Source organism: Takifugu rubripes, chromosome 9 (assembly GCF_901000725.2).
Source record: "Takifugu rubripes chromosome 9, fTakRub1.2, whole genome shotgun sequence".
Taxonomy (NCBI): domain Eukaryota; kingdom Metazoa; phylum Chordata; class Actinopteri; order Tetraodontiformes; family Tetraodontidae; genus Takifugu; species Takifugu rubripes.
Window position 1 is genome coordinate 6617264 of NC_042293.1, and position 22822 is coordinate 6640085.

Below are 22822 nucleotides of genomic sequence, written 5' to 3' on the forward strand. Positions count from 1 at the left end.
CCCTCTCTGTTCCCAGCTGTAGGCTTCAACAATGGCCTCCACGCATGACTGAGCCATCAGAGCGCTGCTAGACTTTTCCCTTCTCGTTTTCGGTGAGCCGAGGAGCAGAATTCCACAGATCTGCCTCCGGTCACCTCCTCGGAACCAACTCCACTTTGCTCCACCTGTCTTAATGCTCCTCTCCCCTGTTTCTGTCCCCTCTTCCCCCCCTCCACAGCTCTGCTCTGGTAGTTTTATTCACGCTAAATGACTTCCAGCCTGCTCAACTCAGCTCAAGTTGAAAATACCTGGAATCTGAACCATTTCATCCTGGACCTGCACCATGAGGCTCAGTTGCTTTCACCCTGACCTTTGACCCAGATTCACTCCTCTTATCTGAACTTTTTACCAGTCTGATAGATCCATGAATTCAGACATTGCCTCTTGGCCCCTCAATGCCAGCATCTTAAAATTAAATTAAACCCCACTTAAATGTCACTTTTGATTTGATTATTTAGCGGATTTACATTTTATTTCAGATTATCAAAAAGAATGAGAAGAATGTCTTGGCTTTTTTTTTTTGCTTCTGGTGCTGATGGTGTGATGGGTCTCAGGTTCATAATGACCTTTGAGTGGCCACCGCATCCATAACACACACACGCACGCACGCACTGTAACACTTCATGATACACGCACACTGTACGCAAATGGCCTGAGCTGTATTTGTTCCTCAGGGGATGGCTTAAGCCCGTGATGTCACCGCGTGTGCATGCGTGTGTGTGCGCGCCCGCGTGTGTTCATGGATGTTGAGCAGCAGCAGCTGAAAGCAGCGACAGAAGCCGAAGACTCCGCAGCTCCACCGGCCGCTCCTCTGAGCTCAACACGTAAGTTTGATTTCATGTTTCCGATCGAAGAGAGAATCGATCGAGCTTCGATCTGAAACGATCGAGTGTTGGAGGGGTGCAGAATGAAGGGAAATCGGTCACTCCAAGGAGGCTGAAATCAGTGATGGATTTTAGCTTCTGTAAAGATGAAAGGCGGGGTTTTATTCTCCGCTCGGATGATTGAGATCTGGATTTAAAATGATGATCGATTTGTGTTACGCTCATTTTCGGGGGATCCGTGTGCGGTTGACCGGTTTACACTGATTGTGGTTACGTCATGATTTTCCCGTTTTAAACGTGTGGGTCATGTGACGCTCCGGCCGTTGGGACGGTGACTGAAGCTGCGGCTGAGTGCCCGGACGCCATTCCTGTAGGAACAGGCGTGCGTGGATGTTTGTTTTCTCTGTCCAGGAGGAGCCGCCGACACATCCCGACTCCTGATTCATGTTTCCGGATGTGAGTTGAACCCTGAGATCTGGGAGGAAGTTCCTCCAAATGTTGCTGCTGCTCCTGCAGCAAAGGAGCATCCCACTCCTTTTCTCCGTGTTAAGATTTCATTGTTTTTTTATGCAAATGAATTTCCATTCAGGGTGGTGGTGTTGGTGGGGGGTGGGGGGTCGCGCAGCTCCTAAGATGTGGGCTGAAATTTGTGTTGGGCTTTTAAGAAATGAAACCAGGCTGGAAGAGTCTTTGTTTTGGCCCAATGAATCAGTATTCTTTTGAGGGAATCTAAAGAGCCCTTTCAGGCGCCCCTCCTCCTCCTCCCCTTCTTCATTGATGGAGGACAGACTGGAGGCCTGCTGAGAGCTGCTTCTTTCCTCATAAAAGGCTGCAGGAGGAGCAAGAAGAGCAGGATTTGCTCTGCCAGCTGACGTGTGAAAGAGGAACATTGCTTTAATGGAGGCCTCAAAGAGGAGTCTGTCATCTCCCAGCACAATAACAGAGGGAGAGGAGACGAGAGGGGCTTTATGGGTCATTTGACTCTCCCATTTTAAAAAAAAAAAGTGCCATTTAACATGAATGGCTCGTCATTAAATACGACAGAGGAATTTTCTGTTTACGAGGAAAGAGAGAAATAAACTGGAAAAATGTTTGGAAAAAAGGGTAGATCAGATCTGAATACATTAGCCTACTTCTATAATCCTGCGGTGACTACAATAGTCAGATTATTTGTCTTAAGCGTTTCGAGGTGGGGGGGAGAACAAATCTGAATTAAATTCGGACCATCTGGCCTGAGATCACACTCGTCAAACAGCATGTCAACAATCGCAGAAGAAAATCAGATTAAGACCAAAACAACTGTTTTATTATTGTGTCTTAACGCGGTTGTCCTTAAACTTGGAATAAACGCCTATTTGTCGTCGGGTTTACATGCCGTGTTACAGCGCGTGTGCCACCAGGGGTCGCTGTTGCTGCCAAACCTTTCCTCTTCTACAATTCGGTCCTGCCGCTTCACTGCCTCCGTATTTACTTGTGTCAAAAAGATTTAAAGCGTTTGGTTGTTGCGTTCCAGATCAGTCTGCTGATTTTGACAATTCTACCCGTTGTATTGTGTATATGTAGCTTTGAAGTTTGTGGTCAAATGTTCGATCGCAATCAATCACAAATGCAAAGTTGCGATAATTCAAGCGAATACTTGAATAATACAAATAAAATATATATAAAAAAAATAAATATTTTTTTATACAATTATAGGTAGAAAACCGCTAGATGTGAATGTTAGATAAGTGCAAAGAAAAAGAGAGATGCACAATAATAAACACTCCAATTTGTGTTAGCCTAACGTGCTAATCCATAGTTGTCTTTATTTGAACAACATATATGTACACCAACCGATCTAAAAAACATATATTTATTTATTTTTAAAAAATCTAAAAACATGGACTGGATGAGAACTACAAAGTGCATCAACCGTCTCTATGGGGTTAAATGAACTTTGCTTACTGCTGAATTTTTAATGTGTTTGTGCAGAATGAGAAGTTTGTTGTCAGTCACGTTGCTGCTGCTGCTGACCTTGACGCTCGCGACGGAGGCCAGCAGACGTGTCAAAGGTCACAGAGGTGAGACCCAATAGAGGAAATCTTAAAATTCCAGAATGGGGCAGGTTCCTGAAGGCATCACCCACCACTGGATGAACAGCGTGTGGATTTAAAAAAGATAAAAACAAATATGCAGGTTTATACAGATCAGAAATCTTTAACACGCAAATAGCAAAAACGATAGTGTGACACTTTGCGCTCCAACAGGTGGTAAAAGTGATAAATCCAAGGCCGTCTCGGAATGCACCCCCGCGGAGACTCGCTATGGGAAATGCGTCCCTGAGAGCGGAGACTGCGGCGAAGGTCTGAGAGAGGCCACGTGTAAAGATCGCACCGACAAGATCCACTGCAAGATCCCGTGTAACTGGAAGAAGGACATCAGTGAGTCTCTCGATCTCTCATTCACTCTCACTCACAGCATGAGGAAGTCCTTTACTGGGGTGGGACTGATGTGCGTAATGAGTTTGAGGCTCTGTAGGATCAGGAATTCTTTTGCTACCATTGAACACATATTCTGCATGAATCAGTCTAAAATCGTCATTACTGATTATTCTTATTTCAGGAAACATTAATTCATCGGACTCGTTGTGATGTTTTTTTCGTGCGCACAGCGCCATCTAGTGGAAATCAATGAAAATGCATTTAGTAACCTTGCTGTACCCTCGTCTTCCCTCTGAGGACTCCAACCTTCCTATAAGGATAAATACGCACTAATTATATTATTTTTTTTAATGGAAATTGTTTCTTCTAATGGTGATTAAATTCAGGAACACATTTAATGTAGTTTTGCAAAAATACTTAAATTGTTTTCTTGCTGTTTTTCCACATTGGGAAAGGTTTTTCATTTTGTTTTCTGGACCCCAATGTGAGCATTTAGGGATTCAATACCTTGCTCAGGGGTACCTCGGCAGTGCTGTGAAGGTGCTCTGGCACATCCCCCTACTACCAAAACACCTTCTATGTTTCCTAACTGAACGACCGCCTCCTGCTCCACCATGTTTCTCTGAATTTCTCATCGTGTTCTGCTTCAAACACCAACCTGAGACCATCTGTTGTCTCCTTCAGATGACTGTAAGTATAAGTTTGGCCCCTGGGGACCGTGCGATGCCGCCACCAATACCAAGAGCCGATCAGGGACGCTGAAGAAGGTGCTGTTTAACGCGGACTGCCAGAGCAGCGTGAAGGTCTCTAAACCGTGTTCCCCCAAAGTAAAGAAGGGTCGAGATGAGAAAAACAAACGTAAGGCTTTTCAAACTTCTAATAAATTCTAATAAATAAATCAGTTTTTAGTAAATTTGTATGAAATATGATTTGCCACCATCTAGTTACACATCAAGCATGCACGAGCAGACACACCAATGTTTGAGCTGAAACACGTTTAACACGTTTCAGGAACGTTCTTTTAAAAGCAGAGTTCCTCAGCTAATGTGTCGTCTTTACATCTCAGACAAGTTGATCAAGAAAGTGCCAGTTTTTAAAAATGATAATGCTCTTTTTTTTCCCAGGGGACAAGAAATCAAACTAAAGAGATGACGTGGCAGCGGCAGGACTGAGTTCTCTTCCTCCGGCTGAACAATCGTCGACACTGATCACTCAAAAACCAAGACTCCTCTGACACGGAAACACACCAACCGCCTTTTTCATTCTTGGCCTCCTGACTTTTATTCTTTTACTGATGCTAATTTGATTTTCTTGTGTTGATTTGATCTTGTTTGTGGAAAACCTTCCCGCTAGTTGCTAATTAGCCATATTATCGTCTTGTAGCTGATAGTTCGAATTAACAGTACATTTCTTTGATAGTAGACGAAGTTAAAAACGTCCACGAATATTTTCGTGAAATGTCAGGACATCGCCAGATTATTCACATGTGTAAAGATTTTAAAAAAGCATGTTTGACTAATGGCAAAAGCACTGTATCAAATGTATTTTTTTGAACTGTAGATTGTTGATGCCAGACAACAACTGTATAAATGAACAAATTAAATACTGTACATTGTTTTGGTGAACGTATGCTTGTTCATGTACTCGAACACCGACCATCTTGGACTGGTGACGTCATCTGCAGCCAGAGTTATGCGGTAGTGCACGAGACGTGCACGCCATAAAAGGCGTTACAACTTTTACCAAATGCGGCCGTTAGGGGGCTCCGGTGTTACCCGTCTGTTCAGAAATTACTGCACGTGTTCTGAAAAAAGAAGGCTCAAATAATTTTTCTAGAATTTAAATGATGCAACGCGCAACACATTTTACTTTTGACCACAGACATTTATTAGCTTTGGGTGGCTAAAGAAGTATGGGTGGCTAAAGAAGTATTAATAAATGCTGTTATGGGGGCATAAAATAAACCTCATGTAACACACTAACAGCCATGAACATTAATTTAAAGCAGGGCATTAGATTTAAAAGAAGGGTTTCCAATACATCATTTATTTTAAAAAGATAAAATTAAGAATCCTTTAAGCCCAACAATTGAATTCTTGCTAAAATGACATCGTTTATGTAGCAGATTTATTCCTGATGTCAGAGAACCGACAGCTGCTCCGGGTTAAAGGTCATGGTTGCTTCAAAATCACTTAAATCCTTACCAACCAGTCAGAAAGAAACGTGGATCCAGAAGAAGAGTTCTAATTTGGCGCCAGAAGATGCCTCTGTAACATCAGAGGGAAACAGGAAACATTCACTGGAGCTTCCTGCTGCAGCAGCGAAGGAGGCCGCAGAAGGTCTTCCTGAAGGTCACGTTGCACAGAGCGTAGCAGCAGGGATTGATGGCGCTGTTGACGTAACACAGCCAGTATCCCGTTGTCCACAGAACGCTGGGGATGACGATGTGCCCGATGGCGGCGATGACGGCCAAGACATTATAGGGCGTCCAGGTGATGATAAAGGCCAAGACAATGGCCAGGATGGTCCTGGTGACCCTCCTCTCCCTTGCTATTGCTCGCCGTTGGCGTCTTTCCTGAGACCTGCAGCTGGAAAAGGCAGCAGAGGCGGTCCGGTGGTGGTCAGTGTTGGACGAAGACTCATTTTCAAATCTGCTTTCGTCCTCCCTCGAGGGTCGAGCACAGGCCCGAGGACGGGGCCCCTCAGGAGTGCCACAGATGGCCTCCGGCTCGGCAGCGTCTCCGGGACTCTTCTGGTTCTTTTTAGGGTTCGGAGCGCTGTAGTCTGATTGGTTCAGGTAGAGCTCCGAGCCAGGGTCGCTGGACAGCAACCAGCTGCGTCGCTTCAAAAGAAAGTCCTTGATGGAGGAACTAGACATTCTGAGCGCGCCTCGCTCCAGCAGGTAGGCGTTCAGACGGTTCATGCTGGCGGCAGAGAGGCGGCTGTACAGCGTGACCATGATCACGGCCGGCAGGTAAAAGGTCGGTAATGTTGTTCCCAAGGTGACGGCGGGGCTGGCGAGGAGCTGGGTGTAACACTGGTTATCAGGAACCACGCGTTTGCCGCCGTTCGTCTGCCAGCAGAGGATGGCTGGAGCCCACAAGACGAAGGACAACAACCACGCGGCGCCAATCATCAGGGCGGCCATCCTGCCGCTGCGCCATGTAGGGTAGCTGAACGGTCGCGTCATGCAGAGGTAACGATCTAAACTGATGATCAGCAAGTTCAGGACAGAGGCACCGCTCACCACACGGTCCACCACGAGCCACATGTCGCAGAGCGCCGCCCGCAGGGGCCAGTAGCCCTGCAGCAGGTACAGCGTGTACAGGTTCATGGACACGAGCCCGATGACCAGGTCAGCCACCGCCAGACTCAACAGGAAGTAGTTGTTGACGGTCCGCAGGTGACGGTTTACATTGATGGACAGAATGACCAGGATGTTGCCCGTGATGGTGACAATGCTGAGGGAGGTGGTTACCATGGCGATGAGCACCACCTGAGCGGTGCTGTAGGGGCACTGCGCTGTGATTGGAGGCTGACAAGAGGCGTTCGTGCAGGGGCGTGTCCAGGTGGAGGCGTTGGAATCAGACTCGGGTGCTGTTGTCATGGTTACTGGGTGACTGAAAAAGCGCACTTAAATATTAAACTTTAAATCCTCTTCTAGCGGAAGCTGTGGAACAGAAGACCCGATATGACGTCACACCACTATTTAAATAGGGATTCGTTAGGTAAAATAAGAAAATCATTTTCTAGGTTTCGTTAACAGATTAAGATCGGATTCATTTAACATCGATCACATTTGACGAGTTACATTGGATTTCTGTTTTTTAAGATTATTTTATCAGTCGCATCAAAACGCTGCCGTCAAAACGCGACATTGAAATATTTTTTAAATAAAACAATTGCAACATTCCAACATCATTTTATCAAAACTTTTTCCTTAGACCGGAGGAAACAAGATGCTCGACAACACTGGAGGGAAAAAAAACAACCGTTTCAGAATTAATGAGAAACAATCTCCTTTTTCACTTTAATTTGAGAATTTCCAACTTTCTCCAAACCTTGAAATAGACTAAAAAAAACAAAAACTAACGAAGTATTAATAAACGGCTCTGAATCTTTGATGGAATTTAAATGTTGGACCTGATGAGCCTGCAGCAAAACAAATATTATTGAATTTTACGCGTAATTTGGGGGAAAATGGGGTTAGAAATCTTTCAGTAAATTGTGGACCGACTGAGCTCCTCCTGATTCTGGTCTTTACCTGAAACCTGCTGCTCCGGGTCCTCACCGGCGTCGCCTCGTCTTCTGCGCTTCCTGCAACCGCGGCGACTCCTTATAAGAGTTTCTCTCTCATTATCATTATCCGACGCTCCTCCCGAACATCTCCACTGCATCTAAAACCGTCCGGTACCGCCAGGAGACGGAGTCCAGACAGCAGGACGCATTTTATGAGCCTTCCGTTCCTGCAGACAGCTGCTTTTACCGCCTGTTTACCTGCGTCCATCCGTCTGGACTCGGATCATTTACTTTATTAAAATCCTCAGTAAAGTTATCAGCTTTTCACCTACGCGGTTTACTTTTTAATTAATGGTCAGATTAAATAATTTCCATATTAACCAGCATCTTGATTAAAACGGAATCTCTTTAAAATTAGCATTTATTTTTCAGATGGACCTCGCGTCACGACTGTGAACGCACCAAGTTTGGACCGAGGCACCATTCAGCAGAGTCCAGTGTAAATATGGAGAAGTTGGACAAAAAGTCACTTTGAGACACACGGACAGTGAACAAGTGCTCAGGTCCATAACTGGGAGTCGTTGAAGTGATAAACTCGGATTTTTAACGTTTGAATGCGAAAGTCCCTTCTCACACTATGATTTCTCCACACTAATGTCCACCTTGTCTTGTTGATAAAAGGGAAGGAAGACTTTAAAGGCAGGGAAACAAAGTGAAAGATGATTGACTGCTCAACTCTGCTTCCTGTTTGGTGGAAATTAGATAGTGGATCCACTTGCTGCTTACATGACAACGACCTATGTTTAATCTTTACGCCCCCACCAAAAAAACCGAATGGATTCAACCCGATCAGATCTGAGGCTGAGCACAGGTGGACATTTTACTAGCTTATATTCAATTATCACTGGCAAGTTTTTATAATTAAAAAACATTTTTGATTAAATCAGATATAAATGAATCACAGAGGATCATATGACACAACAATCACACACAGACAAAACAGACTGCAGCCAGTGGTGGTTTTAAAATGTTAATTAATCAAGTAAAGCCAGGAGGAGCATTCAGATCAGTTTGTAACACAGAAACAAGACCTCACCTGGACTGACCTGCTGAAACTACAGAAACAGAAGCTCCACCTACTCATCCACATCCTCGCTCTCATAGGTCCATTAATACCCCAACGATCACACATCACAACTCAGTAACTTACACAACTTTAACACCATCAGTCTCTGCAACCCAGTCTCTGCAGTGGGGTGTGTGTATCGAAGCACGTGTGGAATAAAAATGAAGTAGTACAGCAGCGGCAGCTGGACAGTCTGGAAAAGGAGCACTTGATCAGAGAAAAAAAAAAATTCAAGTTTTCTTCTTGGAGCAGAGGGAAGGTGAGGTGTATGGGCGGGGCTTTACGTATGGGCAGGGCTTGAACCAATCACAAACGGTTCCACCAGAAGACCTTGCGTCTGTTGCGTTTGCTTAGGTCTTGGTAGAAAAGAACCAAAACATCTGAACCGAGTGTTATTTTTAGTCACTTCCTGTGATTACACATGCAGCAAACGTCAAAGTTTGTGGTTTATAGTTAAATGAGAAAAAAAAAAAAAATGACATCAGAATATCTACAAATCTTTTCATTTGATTGCTTTCATGATCAACTGATTATTTTTCTTATAAAAGATTTAAAACGTCTCAGCTAACCCAAATCTTAAAAAGTTTTTTCTGACCAGTCAAAGCTGGCAGCAGTAAATCTTCTCTAACGCCCTCTGCTGGTAGGCTGCAGCAAGGGAACACACCTCGCCTTGAGCTCAAGGTTTTTCCAGAAACTATTTAATAATCAGCTTATATCGTTATTTGTTTTTAGACATATCAGTTTACCTGTGCCGCCCCCCCCACTCCAACACTGTGAGCAGGGCTAATTACAGTATGCTAATCCTTTTATCTGAAATGTTTGTGGAAACGACCCACCAGATGCAGCATAAAGCCCATATGACACATGCGTCTTTAGAACAACGTGCACAAGTCAACCTGTTCCAGCTTTGACGCCGTGAGCAGGTTTTCCTTCAATGATTTGTAATAAAACTCAACAACACAAAATAATCCAGTATTCCACAAACTACGTCGGCATCTTCACACACCTGTTCAGATGGCAAAGGGGCGGAGCTTGCACATTAAGCAAACTCCTCCTCCGCCAATGATGTCACGAGAGAAGAGAAAAATTCTGGGAATTTCTTGGCGCAAAAATGGCCTATAATCTCAGAGAAGGCAGAAATGTCTGAAAGTAAGCAGCTCACCTGAAATAAATAGGAACTGGTTCGTGGTCTTGGGGTGAACTGGCCCTTTAAATCTGCCCAATCTGAAGCTAAACGCAGCAAATCTTCTGTAGTTTATAGTTGATGTGGCCTTACAGCCCGTGAACATGAACACAACGCACTCACTCACACTTTAGTGCAACAGGATTGAGTAGGTTTCAGAGGGATGACGGGTTGGAGCGTGATGACCCCCCCCCCCCCCCCGGAAAATAAATGGGCTCTTCAGCCTGTAGACATAAACCTGGTGTTCGTCTGATGAGCTGCAGCACTGCAGCTGGATTCATGTCAGATGTCCGATCATCCATGTCTGGTTGTCCCTGTGTTGGGGTGGGGTGGGGCGTGGTGGGGGTCCTCGGCCATTAGAGTAACAAACACCACAAAGTACAGCTCACTTTACTTTTTCAACACTTCAATCACATCGAAAGTCAATGTTGCATGGCACCAAATGCAGCACACTGGGAGTAAATGCAGGAGGCCCCACCCCCTCTGTTGGCACTTGAACCTCTACCCCCCCAGAATGATCATCCTGCAGGAGGACAGCGACTCTGCGCTGACCTGTATTTATCCGTGTCGTAGCCCTTTCTGGCGAGGGTTGACGGCGGTCAGATTCAGTCCAGTCGGTGCAAGTGCAGTAGAAGTGCATGCTGATGTGAAGGGGTGGGGGTGGGGGTGCCGCGTCCCTTATTTTCGAGGTGGGAGACCCCGTTTAAGGTCAAAGCAGCACCCATTTCTTTCGAGATAAGGCTTCAGGTACAGCCGTCTGCTAAACCATCAGCCAAGAGCAGAACTACCTGCTGTACGGGTCGCTGGTGGGGGCGCTCCCGCTGCCAGGAAGTGGGCTACGAGATGAGGAGGATGAAGAGGAGGGGGAAGAAGAGGGGGCAGGTAGGGAGTCGTCATCTGTTTGCCCGCCATCAAATAAGTCATCCAAATCCTCCAGAGAGATGGTGTCTGGCTGGGGGGCCGAAAGCACCGGGGGGCCCCACACAGGCGTGAGCTGTTCAGCTGGGGTGGGAGCTGTGGGAGGTGGGACAGCTTGCTGCAAGGGCTGGTTGAGGAGGTGAACACCAGAGGTGGAAGGAGCCGACGAGGCAGGATCAGCTGGCAGCTTGGAGGCTCCTGAGCCGGTCTGGGAGCCGCGGTGGATCCGATGGCTGACAATGATGTTGTTTCCAAAGCCCCCCATGGAGGCCATGGTGGTGCTCTGCTCACGCTGCACTACTGCTGTCATGCCACCATCAGCAATGAGTCGGCGGATTCGAGCCAGAGCGTCTTCTCCTGAACCGAACTCTGGTGACTCTGGAGACAGAAAATTAAATTAAACTGGAGACAGTTCACACCACGACTGGTTTTATGGTCATCTATAGCAGGGGTGGGGAACCCCCGGCCTCCAGGCCGTATACGGCCCGCGAGACCATTTCTACCGGCCCGCAACGCAATAAGATTTTTATATTTTATATGTGCACTTATACAGTTGGACCGTTTGCTAAACTCCGCGAGCTGCGAGTAGCAGCGGTAGCGTATTTTTGCCTTTCGTATCCTGAAATTTCTTTCGTAACAAGAGGAAATATTTTCCCGTTTTCTGAGATAAAACAAACGGTTATGTTATGTCCGAGTCAAGGTCAGGGTCAGTGAACACAGCATGTGATGTACATAGTGGGCTGGACTGATTGACACGGAGGAAAAATTGATGCATCATGGCGACTGTCAAGAAAAGGAAGGTGGATGCAGAATGCCGTGTATTCCAGGAGAAATGGACAAATGATTTTTTCTTTGTTGAAGTAAAAGGCAAGCCAGTGTGCCTAGTTTGTGGCGAGGCGCTGGCAGTGATGAAAAAGGCAAATCTCGAGCGCCATTACAGCTCGAAACACGCTAAACTCGACGAGTTGAAAGGACAGATGCGTTTGGATAAAATTAACGCTCTTCGTCGGAGTTTGGAGGCTCAACAAGCAGCTTTCACACGACCATGTACCGACAGAGAGAATATTACGCGTGCAAGTTTTGTGATGAGTGAATTAATAGCCACGAAGCTGAAACCTCACGCTGAAGGAGAGTTCGTGAAGGAGTGCCTCGTAGCCGCCGCTGAGGCGCTCGCGCCGGACAAAGTAAAATTGTTTCAAAGCGTGAATTTTTTTTCGTGGTTTTTATGGTCAAGGAATCTAAATATGTAGTCAAAGTATATGTGGGACTAATATTTATGGTGGAAATCACAATATGCGGGGAATTGTTGCGCTTGGCGGAGGTCTGCGCTCTCTGAGTGCTTTCTAGTTGTTATTATTATTGTCTTTATCTTTCTTTCTTTTCATTTATTTTCTTGATTATCTTGTTGTATTGCAGTTTTTGTGAGTAGAGGCCTCGAACAGGCCCTTACGGGTCTCTTGCCTCAACTCTGCACCTCTTTTTTTTTATTGTTTTGTATGATCATGTAAACATATTTTACTTGTTTGTCATTTTATTCTATTTTTTTTTTGGTGATTTTATATGCATGTGTGCTAAATAAATAATTCAAATTCAAATGCAGCAATCATGAGACTTAGTAACACAGTGGTTATAGACTTTTTTTTTTCCTCTTTTTTTTGCATCCCTAGGTATGTGTTCATAATAGTATGGCCCTCGGAGGACTTTATAAAAATTGAAATGGCCCTCGATATGAAAAAGGTTCCCCACCCCTGATCTATAGCCTGAAGGATGTAAATTTGGGCGGGTCGCTTTCCCCAGAGGGAAAGGGGTGTGGGTAAGGGTGTGACCTGTGATCCTGGGACACACCTACACAGATGTGGTTGGTGATGGAGGAGGAGCAGTACCTGTACCGCCTGAGGGGGCGCTGTCCTCTGCTGAAGCTTCACTCTGGATGCTGCTCTGGGAAGCTGCCTGTTGTCCTGCGGCTGCTTCTTGACTTGTTGTAGCCTCAGGAGGAGCATCTGCATGGGGGGGCTGAGGGACGCTGGGCTCCGAGAGCTCCCTCTCTGTTTGAGTCTCTGCGTTCTGCAGCTGAATGATGGGAGTTTGAGTTCCCTGGGATGTGACTGAAGGAGCGGGGTGTCGGGGCTGAAGACCAATGGCGTTCATCAAACCCATGTCTCTGTCCGGCCTCAGGCCAGAGCGATTAGATCTGAAACCAATAATCACAAATCAAATTATGTCACATATTTCAAATGATTTGAGGTAAAAAGTTGATCAGTTAAATTCAGGGAAGGTGGCTGTTTGATGTTTTTAAGCATGAGCTCAGTCTTCCCGATGATCTCACACAAAGCTCCTTTTATCTGATCACCCTGGAGCACGTTTCTAGTAGTAGAGGAGGTGCCAGAACACCTTCAGAGCATTGCCCAGGTACCCTTGAGCAAGGTATCAAACCCACAAATGCTTACATAGGGCCCTGTGATGAATTGGTGACTCATCCAGGGGTGGACCCTACCTTTGCTCATTGTGTACCCTCCCTGTGACCCCGAAAGGGATAAAGTGGAAGAGATGAGACAAGACGAGAGTCTACAGCACGTTTCACATGGAGAAGTGGTTGCTGTGATGACCGCATCAGCTCTTCTTACCCGGATCGGTCAGAGCCTCGAGTTCGGCTGGTTCCACTGTTGTTGACGGAGAATAAAGGTTCGCCGCTTGATTCTGCGGGGCTCTCGCCGTCACTTCTGTAGAACCTGGAAAACGCACATGCGTTAATTCATTTCTGCTCAGGAAGTTTAAAAGCAGAGGCGAGGTCTCTTCTAAGAATCACACAGACCACGACCTCATTAAATGCTGTAATTGACCTTCTCCAGTCAATGTTCTTCCTGTCCAATGGGACTATTAAGATAATCTCATCAGTTCACCTTACAGGCGTGGACGTTGTGACATCCGCAACTTTAACTTCACGTTTTCTCTGGGGAAACGTAGAGCTGAGCTCCTCAGTGGTGAACATTAGAGCTTGAACTCAGTCACCACTTGTTAAAACCTGTGACGATGGAGCTGCAAAGCTCAATGTGTTGGTGATGCTGGGTCAGCTTCACAAGACTTTAAAGGGAACAGAATGACACAGCCCACATGTGCTTTCCACATTATCAGCATCTGTGTGACACAGCTCAGATATTTTAACAAAGCAGACTTATAGAGTCAAACTTATGTGGAGATTCTATCACTTTTGCACAAACCAATCAATCCTTTTGGTAAACTGAACTCCAGAAAGAAACTCAAAAGCTACAACATCTTCATTTTACCCGAATTGCTGATGGTCTAAACTTTTTCGTATAAACTTATAAAAGGTATAAAGACTGTTTTGGCAGAAGTCAACAAATGAAGCAGCCTTTTGCCCTGGTGTGATCCGTCTCCTCTCTACCTGTCAGGACAAACATAAACCATCCTCCTGCTTGGAGTTACATCCACCCAGGATGTCTGTTAACATTCCCTCTCTTCTGTTGATAGAATCAGACTAATGCGAGTATACACACACACACACACACACGCACGCACGCACACACACATCTGTGTTACATCTTCAGTGTCCACTCTCTCAGAATCAGCTGTAACTTTTGAAGCAGAAATTCAAACAACCAAGATTCTTCAGCTGTACAATTTACAGTGATGTCACCTACTTTATCTGGACCCTGACACATCTCAGGTCATACAGGTCAACCTCACACATGAGTAGAACACACTGAACACAAACAGGACAGGCTGCAATGGAACCAGCCCCAACATGATCCCAAAACCCAGACAGATCCCAGATCACACCAAGGTTGAGGTCAGCAGTTGTTTCAGCAAGTATGACAGCACAAACCATTTTAAATTGATTATTGGGCTTTAAATACAGAGTAGTAAACAAACATAGACGTCATTATAGCTCTAAAAATATTCTGCTTGGAACCCATAAAAACCCTGGATCCGTCTGCTTTGTGTCCTCGCCTTCACACAAGCTAGGAGAGCTTACAAAGATTCTGACATGTTATAGATGTGGCTCCAGAACCCAAATTAGATTCACATTCATGTCTACCACCGGGGTGATGCCTGATGTCTGAAACCAATTAAACATGCTGTGGAAAAAAAGCTGTGGACTGGCTCGAGATTTCCATGGTGACGCAGTTATGAATTACTCACACAGGTCGGCAAATGACCAGGTCGCCCTTGTTGGTCCCATATGCCAGACCCATCCCTGGATCTGGAAGCCAGCGAGCTGAGTTGATGCTGACGTGGCGCCGCTGGTCTGGAGCCATGGGGTAGACCACGTTAAAGACCATCTGAAACAGCCAGGAAGTCAATAAAAGCAAGCACACACGGTAATCACATAGTGAATCCTCTCATTACAGGCTGGAAATGAGAAATATCATTAATATTGATGTACCTTTGTCAGTTGGCTGTTGGTTAAATCCAACCAACCATGACATGAAATCTCCCAAATGCTACACAACTGAATATCTTTGATTCATAATTTAGATTAAAACATCTTGACATTTCCCTGCAGTAGTTTTTTCCCCCTGTGTGTTTTATTTGGAGCCATCTGCAACATTCCATTTCTGGAATTAACAATAAAACTGTCACAGCATTGACTATAAATGGACAGAGGACGAGGTGTTAAAATGAGCATTAGTCCTCCGTGTGACGCGATGCAGGTCGTTCCCCGACTCACCCTAATGGAAGTCTCTCCTCCGTGAGGCTGCTGCAATCGGAAGACTTGCGCCACCATGTGGTCAGTAGTGGGATGCAGCAGGATCCTACGGGAGGCCAACCCGACCATGACATAGCAGCCCATTGGAGACAAGCTTACAGAGATGGCATTTGGGCCTGTTGATGGAAAATAAATCATCACAATCAGCCAAAGACATTCATACACATTTACAGAAACCAGAAAAAAAATGTCAAAGTCTATTTAAAGTCTAATGAACCAAATCTCTTTGTGTAGAGCATCTCTCCCAGGTTGTGTGGAGCCAGAGAGTAGATTGCCAGTACGCCCTCATCTGGGAAACCTCGCTGGCTGCCTGGGATGAAGACTGCCAGCAGCTGACCGTCTGCAGAGATGTCACAGCTGGCATCGTTGTAGATCTTACAGTTTGGCACCAGAACATTGACAGAGGCTGAAAAACGGAAAAAAAACAGACAGAAAAAAGTGAACTCTCAGAACATTTCAACTTTTTGCTGGCTAAATAAGCACTGAGCTAATTAAGAGTGATTATGAACATTATGACATCAGCACATAGCACCAGGTGGGGGAGGAGGAGGAGGAGGAAGGGTGGCTGGAACTAACAATCCTGAATGGAGCAGAAAGAGGAGAAGTTTTATTACCGTTGCTGATCTCAGGCAGGTCAAACTTGGTAAAGTCCCACCACTGCAGACGGTAGGTGGTGTTTGCGATGTTGCTGGCAACTGCAGACTGACCATCACCAATAGAAGCACCTGAAAAGAACAACAGTCACACGCAAATGGAAAACAGTCAAATCTAAAATGATGAGCTGATTGGAGATTTAAAATCTGTCTGTGAGAGAGCAGCAATAGATATTCTTTGGCATCCATGTTTACCAGCCAGGACTCTGTTGACTGAAGAGTGTGTAGCCAGGCCAGGTTGTCCCCGTTCATGGAAGATGCCAGCATATGGCAGATACTCAGGCAGGAGGAAGCGCCTGCAGAGGAACACCACCATGTTGTGAGATTCAAATATTCTACCAAACCAGTGACAAAACAGAAGTGAGTTGGAATCAGCTTGAGCCGGCTCACCGTGGAACGAAGCGACCCAGCGATGGTGCAGACATCCTGGCGTTCCTTGGAGTTCTGTGTCTGGCTCGATCTACATTGTCACTGAAAAGCAACAAAGTTTTCAAGGAGAAAATCAAATACATCTGTTAAGACAGAACTTAAAGTCTGTATACAATGTGTCTATATATGTTCTTATGTGGATCAGAGGATGAACGTGTCTCTGGTGATAAAGAGCCATTCACAACCTAACAGAAAAAAAATGAAAATAGACTAAAAACCTACTCCAGCTCCTCCAAGTCCACGTCATTGTTGTCCATGGAGTTGGACGGGTTGCTGGCAGAGCTATCGGAGGAAGTCGACATGGCACGCAGTCTGTTTTGCTGATAGCGGAGTGAACGCTGGCGGATGCTGTCTCTCCTCGACAGGTACTGGATCATCCTCTGAGCATAGTACGCAGCTGGAGAGAGTCTGGACAGAGTTCGGGTTCAATTTTAGTGGAGAAAGACAGAAAATTTCAGGACGGTTTCATTAGAACTGAGAACAGACAGAACCTGAAAGGCAGTCTCATTAAAGACCGAGGTACAGCTGTTCTGAAGGTTACCTGGCTGGATCCGGGTAAATGGGATGGTCTCGGGATCCTGACATGTCATAACGCGACAGCAGAGATGATTCCAAAAGTCGCCTGAAGGACAAACAGGACATCACGACATAAAGCATTTACTAAAATATACATGAAGAATAAGAGGCAGTCTAGCTACACACCAAAGGAACTTATTCAAAGCTCATTTTTCAATATATCATCTCTTTCAGAGCAGGGTGGAGTTCTCCATTAACTGAAGCTCCTTTCCTGTCATGGAGAATGAAAATTGCTTATTTTTGCTAAGAGGCTAAATAAAATATTTCAAAACTGCACCAGACAGTTCACGGGACATCAATTAGCCCACAGCCACTCAGATTTAGAATGATTTTATAATGACTGGCTGATGCAGCCTGAAAACCGGAAGAAAAGGGATCGTACCTCCTCAGGGAGTCCTCATCTGGTGGGTCAACAGGCATTTCTTGGCTTAAGGCTTCTGTTGGGTCAGCCAGGCGGCCAGCAGTAGCTTGGCGGTACACCCTCTCCCACTGTGCTGTGTCCTGGTTGTAGACCAAGCCCACAGTCTGCTCTCCAGGCTGGCTGGGGGTCGGGGCCATGGAGAAGGCCACAGCTCCAGCTCCTCCACCTACAGGAGGAGGTGGTTGCTCACTTGGTTCTGAATGGGGCCTCCTTTCTTGAAGCTGGTTTTCTAGCGTCCTTCTGCCCTCCTCGGGTTGCCATGGTGAAGAGGAGGAAGTGGAGGCCTCTGGAGTGGAGACGGAGGTGGAGGAGGCTTGGTTGGTGCGCTCCCAGCGTTGAGAATCATGATTAAAAGTGAGCAGGTTGTGGCAGGCCCGGCAGCGGTTCAGGTGGCCCTGGGAAGCCGGAGGAGGAACATTGTTCTCGAGGCTATGGGATGTAGGAGGAGGGGGAAGAGGAGGCTGATAGTGGATGATTGTGGGGGAAGCTGAAGATGAAGGCCGAGGTCTCTCTGTGTCTATATTATTATTTAGTAACTCTTGATTCTGTTCCTGACTCGTGTCTGTCATACCACCTCCTAGTGGAGTCTCAAGGTCCTGCATGCGATCAAACTCCATAAAATAACGGCTCAGGTTACACTGCAGGACGTTACGGAAAGAGGCCGTGTTGCCGCGTGAGCCATCCCAAAACGGATGATGGCCACTGCTGGTCCCAGCTCCGTCACGGGCCCCCGGTTCCCCATGCTGAGAGAACCCACGCCCTTCTGATGCTGAGGTGTACACTGGGGGCTGGGAAGAACCATCTTGCTGTCTGAGAACTGAGAGCAGGCTAATAGAGGAAGAGGAGGTTCTGGGAGGTGGAACACCTGGACCGACCCCTCCGTCCCTTATACTCTGCAGACTACGGGGCCAGTCAGGTCCTAGTCTGGGGTTGGAGTGTGGGTCAATGCTGTTGGATACAGCGGCATTAAGAGAGGGGTTATAATAGACGGTGGTAAAGGCAGAGGGTCGCTCTGACGGCTGCCTGGGCTCCGTACGGGCCGATGAGAAGGTGAATGCTGGGGGAGGCTGGGAAGCCGTAGGTGGCCCCCTCACATCAGACGGGGTCACGTTGGCAGAAAGGGGTGCATTACGATTGACAGAGCAGCGACTGCAGAGGCAGACCATACCCAGGTGTTGTGTACAACCTGGGAAGGGAGGCCCACGTTCAGAGGTGGGGTACTGAGTCAGAGGCATGCTGGGAGATTCTCTCACATTGGTTCCGTTATCACCAAGTGGACGCAGTGGCTGCTGTTCTCCTCCGGTCTGAGCCCCTGGTGATCTAGAGGACAAGATGTGCAGGAAGTTGTGGAGGATAGGTGTGCGTCGGACCGGTTGCGAAGGCAGGAAGGAGCGCTGGCGGAAGTGAGGCATCTCCACGCTGTCTATCGGAACCTCCGAGTCCTCCTCGTTCTGAAAGACAGGGAAACGTTTTGAACCAGCACAGAAACAATTTGGCTCAGATGCATGGCCAACTGTGCTCACCTGCTGATTGGATGGATTCACGATCGCAGTCAACAAGTTGTGACCTAGAGGGTCAAACCTCACCAGTCTAACAGAAGCGTAGACAAAGACAACATACGTTAGATTTATGGTTAAAAAGCATAAATGCTAGCAAACCAACCCCATAACCGAACCCACCGGACTCTCTCTGTGTCGCTGCCCGTCTTGACCACGGCGAAGGGCTCCGGGCGACTCCAGTCCCAGAAGTGCAGCTCATTGTTGGTGGCAATCAGGAGGAGCTGAGCAGTTGGGTGAAAGGCCAGCGAGGCGATGGCGACGTTGCTCTCCGTGAACCAGCTCTCACTACCGCCCTGGAAGAACAAAAACATTACGACGAAGATCTAATGACAGTCTCCTACAACAGTTTCAGCTGCTTCAGGGCAAAACACTCACGTGCAGGTCCCAGATACGAACTTCACCATCAAGGCACCCAGAAGCCACCAAGCCAGGTATCGTGGGGTGAAAGGTCACACACCAGGGGGTTCTACGGTGGCCCACTAAAGAATGTAGGCACTTTCCAGTCTTCACCTCCGTTATGTAAATGTTGTGGTTGACATGTGTGGAAGCCATCAGGGTCCTGAGAATTTTCAGACCCAGAAATAGGAACCATTTAAACACAAAACTCCTGAAAAGGATCTGCTTTTATTTCCAAGTCAAATGTAATGGATTTAATTTTACATCAGTTGAATTCAAATTCTTATGCAAATTACTTTAGACCCCTTAGCACTAAAGTTTGCTCCTCTTTTACTGAGAAGTGAGACCAAAGGCCTGTAATAACTGTGCAGACAAGAACTTCCCGTTTTTCCCACATCAAGCAAGTGCTTCCTGTTTTACTACATATTTATCATTTGACAGCACCTTTCAGGTTACTAACAACTTTGACATCCTGCTCACCTGTCAGGGCTGAATGCTAGTAGGAAGGTGGAACGAGGGCTGTCGGGTAGCTCCACTTTCTGTAACAAGCACAAACACGATCATTATATTAACATGAAATTAGACTAAAATTGGATAAGACTCAAAAAATGCTAAATTATAACTGAAGCTGTAAGTACAAATACGCATTTTGTAATGTATACGAAGTATATGACCTCATAAATTAGTTCAGTTTTAGCCTCCAATCAGTCAACGAGGAAGCCACAACATCTGAGTTAGCATGTCTGTAGGATCCCTTTTCAGTTCACACTGCGCAATATTTTTAGAAATGGCTCAAAGGCTAATGAAGGAAAACCCACCTGACTCTGCCACTTCATCCAGCGGACCTTCTCCTCCACCAGCAGCTGCAGGAGCCTCTGGGAGCCGAACGACTGGGAGCCTCGCTCCCGGCTCGAAAGTATGCGAACAGAGTTCCTCTGACGTGAAGCCATGTTGCTTCTGGTGGCTTCAGATGATCAGCCGATCACACCCACTGCTGCTTGTCTGTCCCCATGCAGAGTCTAGACTGAGATGGGAGGGAAGTTCAGAGCTTCAGAAATACAGATGCAGCAAAATTAGACAGAAAAACATAAAGTCAGTCTGGGAGGCCACTGTCAGGAGATGAAATGAGAAAAACACAGGATTACATATTGTCTGCCATCCAGCTAAAGTTCTTTGGATTGTTCGGGCTGGAGGATCATCTGCTCACTGAGCCTGATGTGAAATTTCACAGCACACAAAGTGATTAAAATCACATCGACCATCACGAAGAGACGACTGAATCTGCAGAATATTCTGCAGCCCTGCAAAAACCTCTGTTCACTGCAATACTGTGTTTTTTCAGGAACAAAATTCATTCCATTTTCTTTACTATAAATCAACTATCACGTCTTCCAATTGATTTAATTTCCATTAAGAACTAAGATTAGATTGGGGTGGTGCAACTGGGCAGCACCTCACCTAAAAGCTGCTGGTTCCCATTATAAACCAGCTCAGAACAATTATTACTCCTCAGTTATGGTCATTGATGTTGTGTTCAGCTCACTTCTGTGCTTTTACTCCATTATAACAGCTTTTAACCATGGCTAATACATCTATACATGGAATCATGATGGAGGACTGTATTTTCAGGATAGCTGCTTCTGCTGCTAGGTGAAATATTATTGTGACGTGGCTGTCACATGATATGGGTTGACAAATCTTTCAGCTTCACAAATATGGAGCACCGCTTTTCTTGCATAAAAGTCACCAAAAATAATTTATTTTCTCGGACGAAGACAATAATTATCTGCAGTTAAAATTAAGAGAAGCCTCTCAAAGGTCACTTGTAACCACTCCAGAACTAGTGCCATTCCCATTTCCAATAAAGAGGAATCAGTGCTGCTCTAATATCAAAAAGCAGAATTTCATTTCAACACCTCTCTTCAACATAAGCCTCCTTGACACCATTATTATGAATAAACACAATATTTAAGCAGTATGGATGTACACTGAACCTTTACACCTCGTCGCCAATGTCGTATTTAATTTATCTGTGACTTTGATCAAATCAACATCCTCATTAACATAATAAACTGCCACAAAAACATCATTGGAAATGAAGTTCCTTCAATCTGGTCATTCTAATGGAAAGTGCATGCACGTTTATCACCCTCAATTAAAATGTACTTAATAACCGTCCTGACACCTCACCCGCCAATCAAACGTCTGACGTGCACGTCCATAGTGCTCATCTCCACATGGGAGAAAAGGATTCATGCAAAAAATGTTAAAATAGGAACCACACCAAAATAAACAACAGACAATTATCTACATCAAACAAACAGGTAGCTCCATAGTCAGGACAATCAGCCATTACTGCGAGTCTGATGGATTTATTGTCATTCATTTACGTGTTTGCGATTGAGGATGTAAACTACAAACACTTAAGTCAAATTAAGTTGCGTAAGCTAGCGTTTTTAAACGTCCCGAGGAAGAAAACCAAAAAAGCTCCATGATCCCATTTCGAATACGTTAGCCAAGAAAACTGAAACGCAAACGTTTAACACTTAGTCGCGACTTTTGTTACTCTAAAGACACACATCCAATATAAAGACAATCGTTCAACAACTGTGATACAAGACAAAAACAATAAAATGAAGTATGTGGCCTACCTCCGAGTATGGAATCCCTCCCCGGCTGTGCCATCATAGGCGATCTTGACTAACCGTAGCTAGGCTAGCAAGTTAGCTAGCTTGAGCAAAAAAAAAATAAAATGTGGATGTAGATATTATAAAACCGAATACTATCATCGGTGTTTCGAAATTAATCTAATAAATGTTGCCTATTAAAATCCCCGTATAACATTCATAATGATTGATAGAGGTAAGGAAAAGAAGGGCTTTCTAAGGCATTGGTCCAATGTTTTACTAGCTGTCCGTCGCGAAGCTGCTTGACACTGCTAGTGCGTAACTAGCTAGCATTAGCCAGTCACAGCCAGGCTTATCACCAAATGATCGATTGTCGAATGGTTTCGCATAGTGTTAAAATATAAACATACTTTCACTGCGAAATCTGAATATTTAGCGATATTTCCAGACACAGCGGATTATTACGAGTCACATTTATGGTTAATTTCGTTAAAATCTGACGTGAATTGCACCAGGAACGATTTACTCTGTGATTGATTAGCGAACCTGAATTTGTTTTTTAATAGTAGCAAATATTTAATCGGCAAATCGATTCTATCTGATCTTAAAAATCAAGATTTATAGGTACTTTAATAAAATAAGACAATCTATATGTTATATGCTAAGAATAGTTTACAAATAAT

The 22822-nt window shown here is 45.5% G+C and overlaps 3 protein-coding genes across 6 annotated transcripts; 1 reads left to right on the forward strand and 2 right to left on the reverse strand.

The window, feature by feature from the left end:
- Positions 1 to 711: 711 nt before the first annotated feature.
- mdkb (midkine b) lies at positions 712 to 4905 on the forward strand. 2 transcript variants are annotated; one of them, XM_011607207.2, is made up of 5 exons: positions 712 to 863; positions 2835 to 2923; positions 3110 to 3283; positions 3968 to 4141; positions 4408 to 4905. In XM_011607207.2, exons 2-5 carry the CDS (start codon positions 2836 to 2838, stop codon positions 4425 to 4427), a joined length of 456 nt encoding a protein of 151 aa, XP_011605509.1. In that variant the 5' UTR covers positions 712 to 863; position 2835; the 3' UTR covers positions 4428 to 4905. The 2 variants fall into 2 exon arrangements, with proteins under 2 accessions (XP_011605509.1, XP_011605510.1); XM_011607208.2 differs by lacking the exon at positions 712 to 863 and adding an exon at positions 1177 to 1319.
- On the reverse strand, positions 4678 to 8400 carry chrm4b (cholinergic receptor, muscarinic 4b). Of its 2 annotated transcripts, none has more exons than XM_003967335.2 (2): positions 7548 to 8400; positions 4678 to 6903 (listed from the first exon to the last, which is right to left on the reverse strand). In XM_003967335.2, the coding sequence occupies exon 2, from the start codon at positions 6888 to 6890 to the stop codon at positions 5580 to 5582; it is 1311 nt and encodes a 436-aa protein (XP_003967384.2). In that variant the 5' UTR covers positions 6891 to 6903; positions 7548 to 8400; the 3' UTR covers positions 4678 to 5579. The 2 variants fall into 2 exon arrangements, with proteins under 2 accessions (XP_003967384.2, XP_029697201.1); XM_029841341.1 differs by having other exon boundaries at positions 4678 to 6953.
- A 139-nt stretch (positions 8401 to 8539) lies between these two features.
- Positions 8540 to 22467, reverse strand: ambra1b (autophagy/beclin-1 regulator 1b). 2 transcript variants are annotated; one of them, XM_003967334.3, is made up of 18 exons: positions 22164 to 22467; positions 20331 to 20536; positions 19993 to 20051; positions 19492 to 19675; positions 19237 to 19409; positions 19081 to 19147; positions 17519 to 19008; positions 17102 to 17182; positions 16783 to 16968; positions 16522 to 16602; positions 16327 to 16427; positions 16093 to 16203; positions 15696 to 15884; positions 15440 to 15594; positions 14911 to 15050; positions 13374 to 13478; positions 12633 to 12940; positions 8540 to 11127 (listed from the first exon to the last, which is right to left on the reverse strand). In XM_003967334.3, the coding sequence occupies exons 2-18, from the start codon at positions 20460 to 20462 to the stop codon at positions 10616 to 10618; spliced, it is 4074 nt and encodes a 1357-aa protein (XP_003967383.1). In that variant the 5' UTR covers positions 20463 to 20536; positions 22164 to 22467; the 3' UTR covers positions 8540 to 10615. The 2 variants fall into 2 exon arrangements, with proteins under 2 accessions (XP_003967383.1, XP_029697197.1); XM_029841337.1 differs by having other exon boundaries at positions 10994 to 11127; positions 12595 to 12940.
- Between the last annotated feature and the right edge of the window lie 355 nt (positions 22468 to 22822).

Bases quoted from the DNA above. Each gene is read 5' to 3' on its own strand.
- chrm4b (XM_003967335.2), bottom strand. From the start codon at position 6,890: ATGACAACAGCACCCGAGTCTGATTCCAACGCCTCCACCTGGACACGC.
- mdkb (XM_011607207.2), top strand. From the start codon at position 2,836: ATGAGAAGTTTGTTGTCAGTCACGTTGCTGCTGCTGCTGACCTTGACG. The intron at 3,284-3,967 runs GTGAGTCTCTCG...TGTCTCCTTCAG, and splicing joins TAACTGGAAGAAGGACATCA to ATGACTGTAAGTATAAGTTT. The intron at 4,142-4,407 runs GTAAGGCTTTTC...TTTTTTTCCCAG, and splicing joins TCGAGATGAGAAAAACAAAC to GGGACAAGAAATCAAACTAA.
- ambra1b (XM_003967334.3), bottom strand. From the start codon at position 20,462: ATGGCTTCACGTCAGAGGAACTCTGTTCGCATACTTTCGAGCCGGGAG. The intron at 19,009-19,080 runs GTGAGCACAGTT...CCTGTCTTTCAG, and splicing joins TGAATCCATCCAATCAGCAG to AACGAGGAGGACTCGGAGGT. The intron at 11,128-12,632 runs GTACTGCTCCTC...TTCTGTCTCCAG, and splicing joins CGCCCCCTCAGGCGGTACAG to AGTCACCAGAGTTCGGTTCA.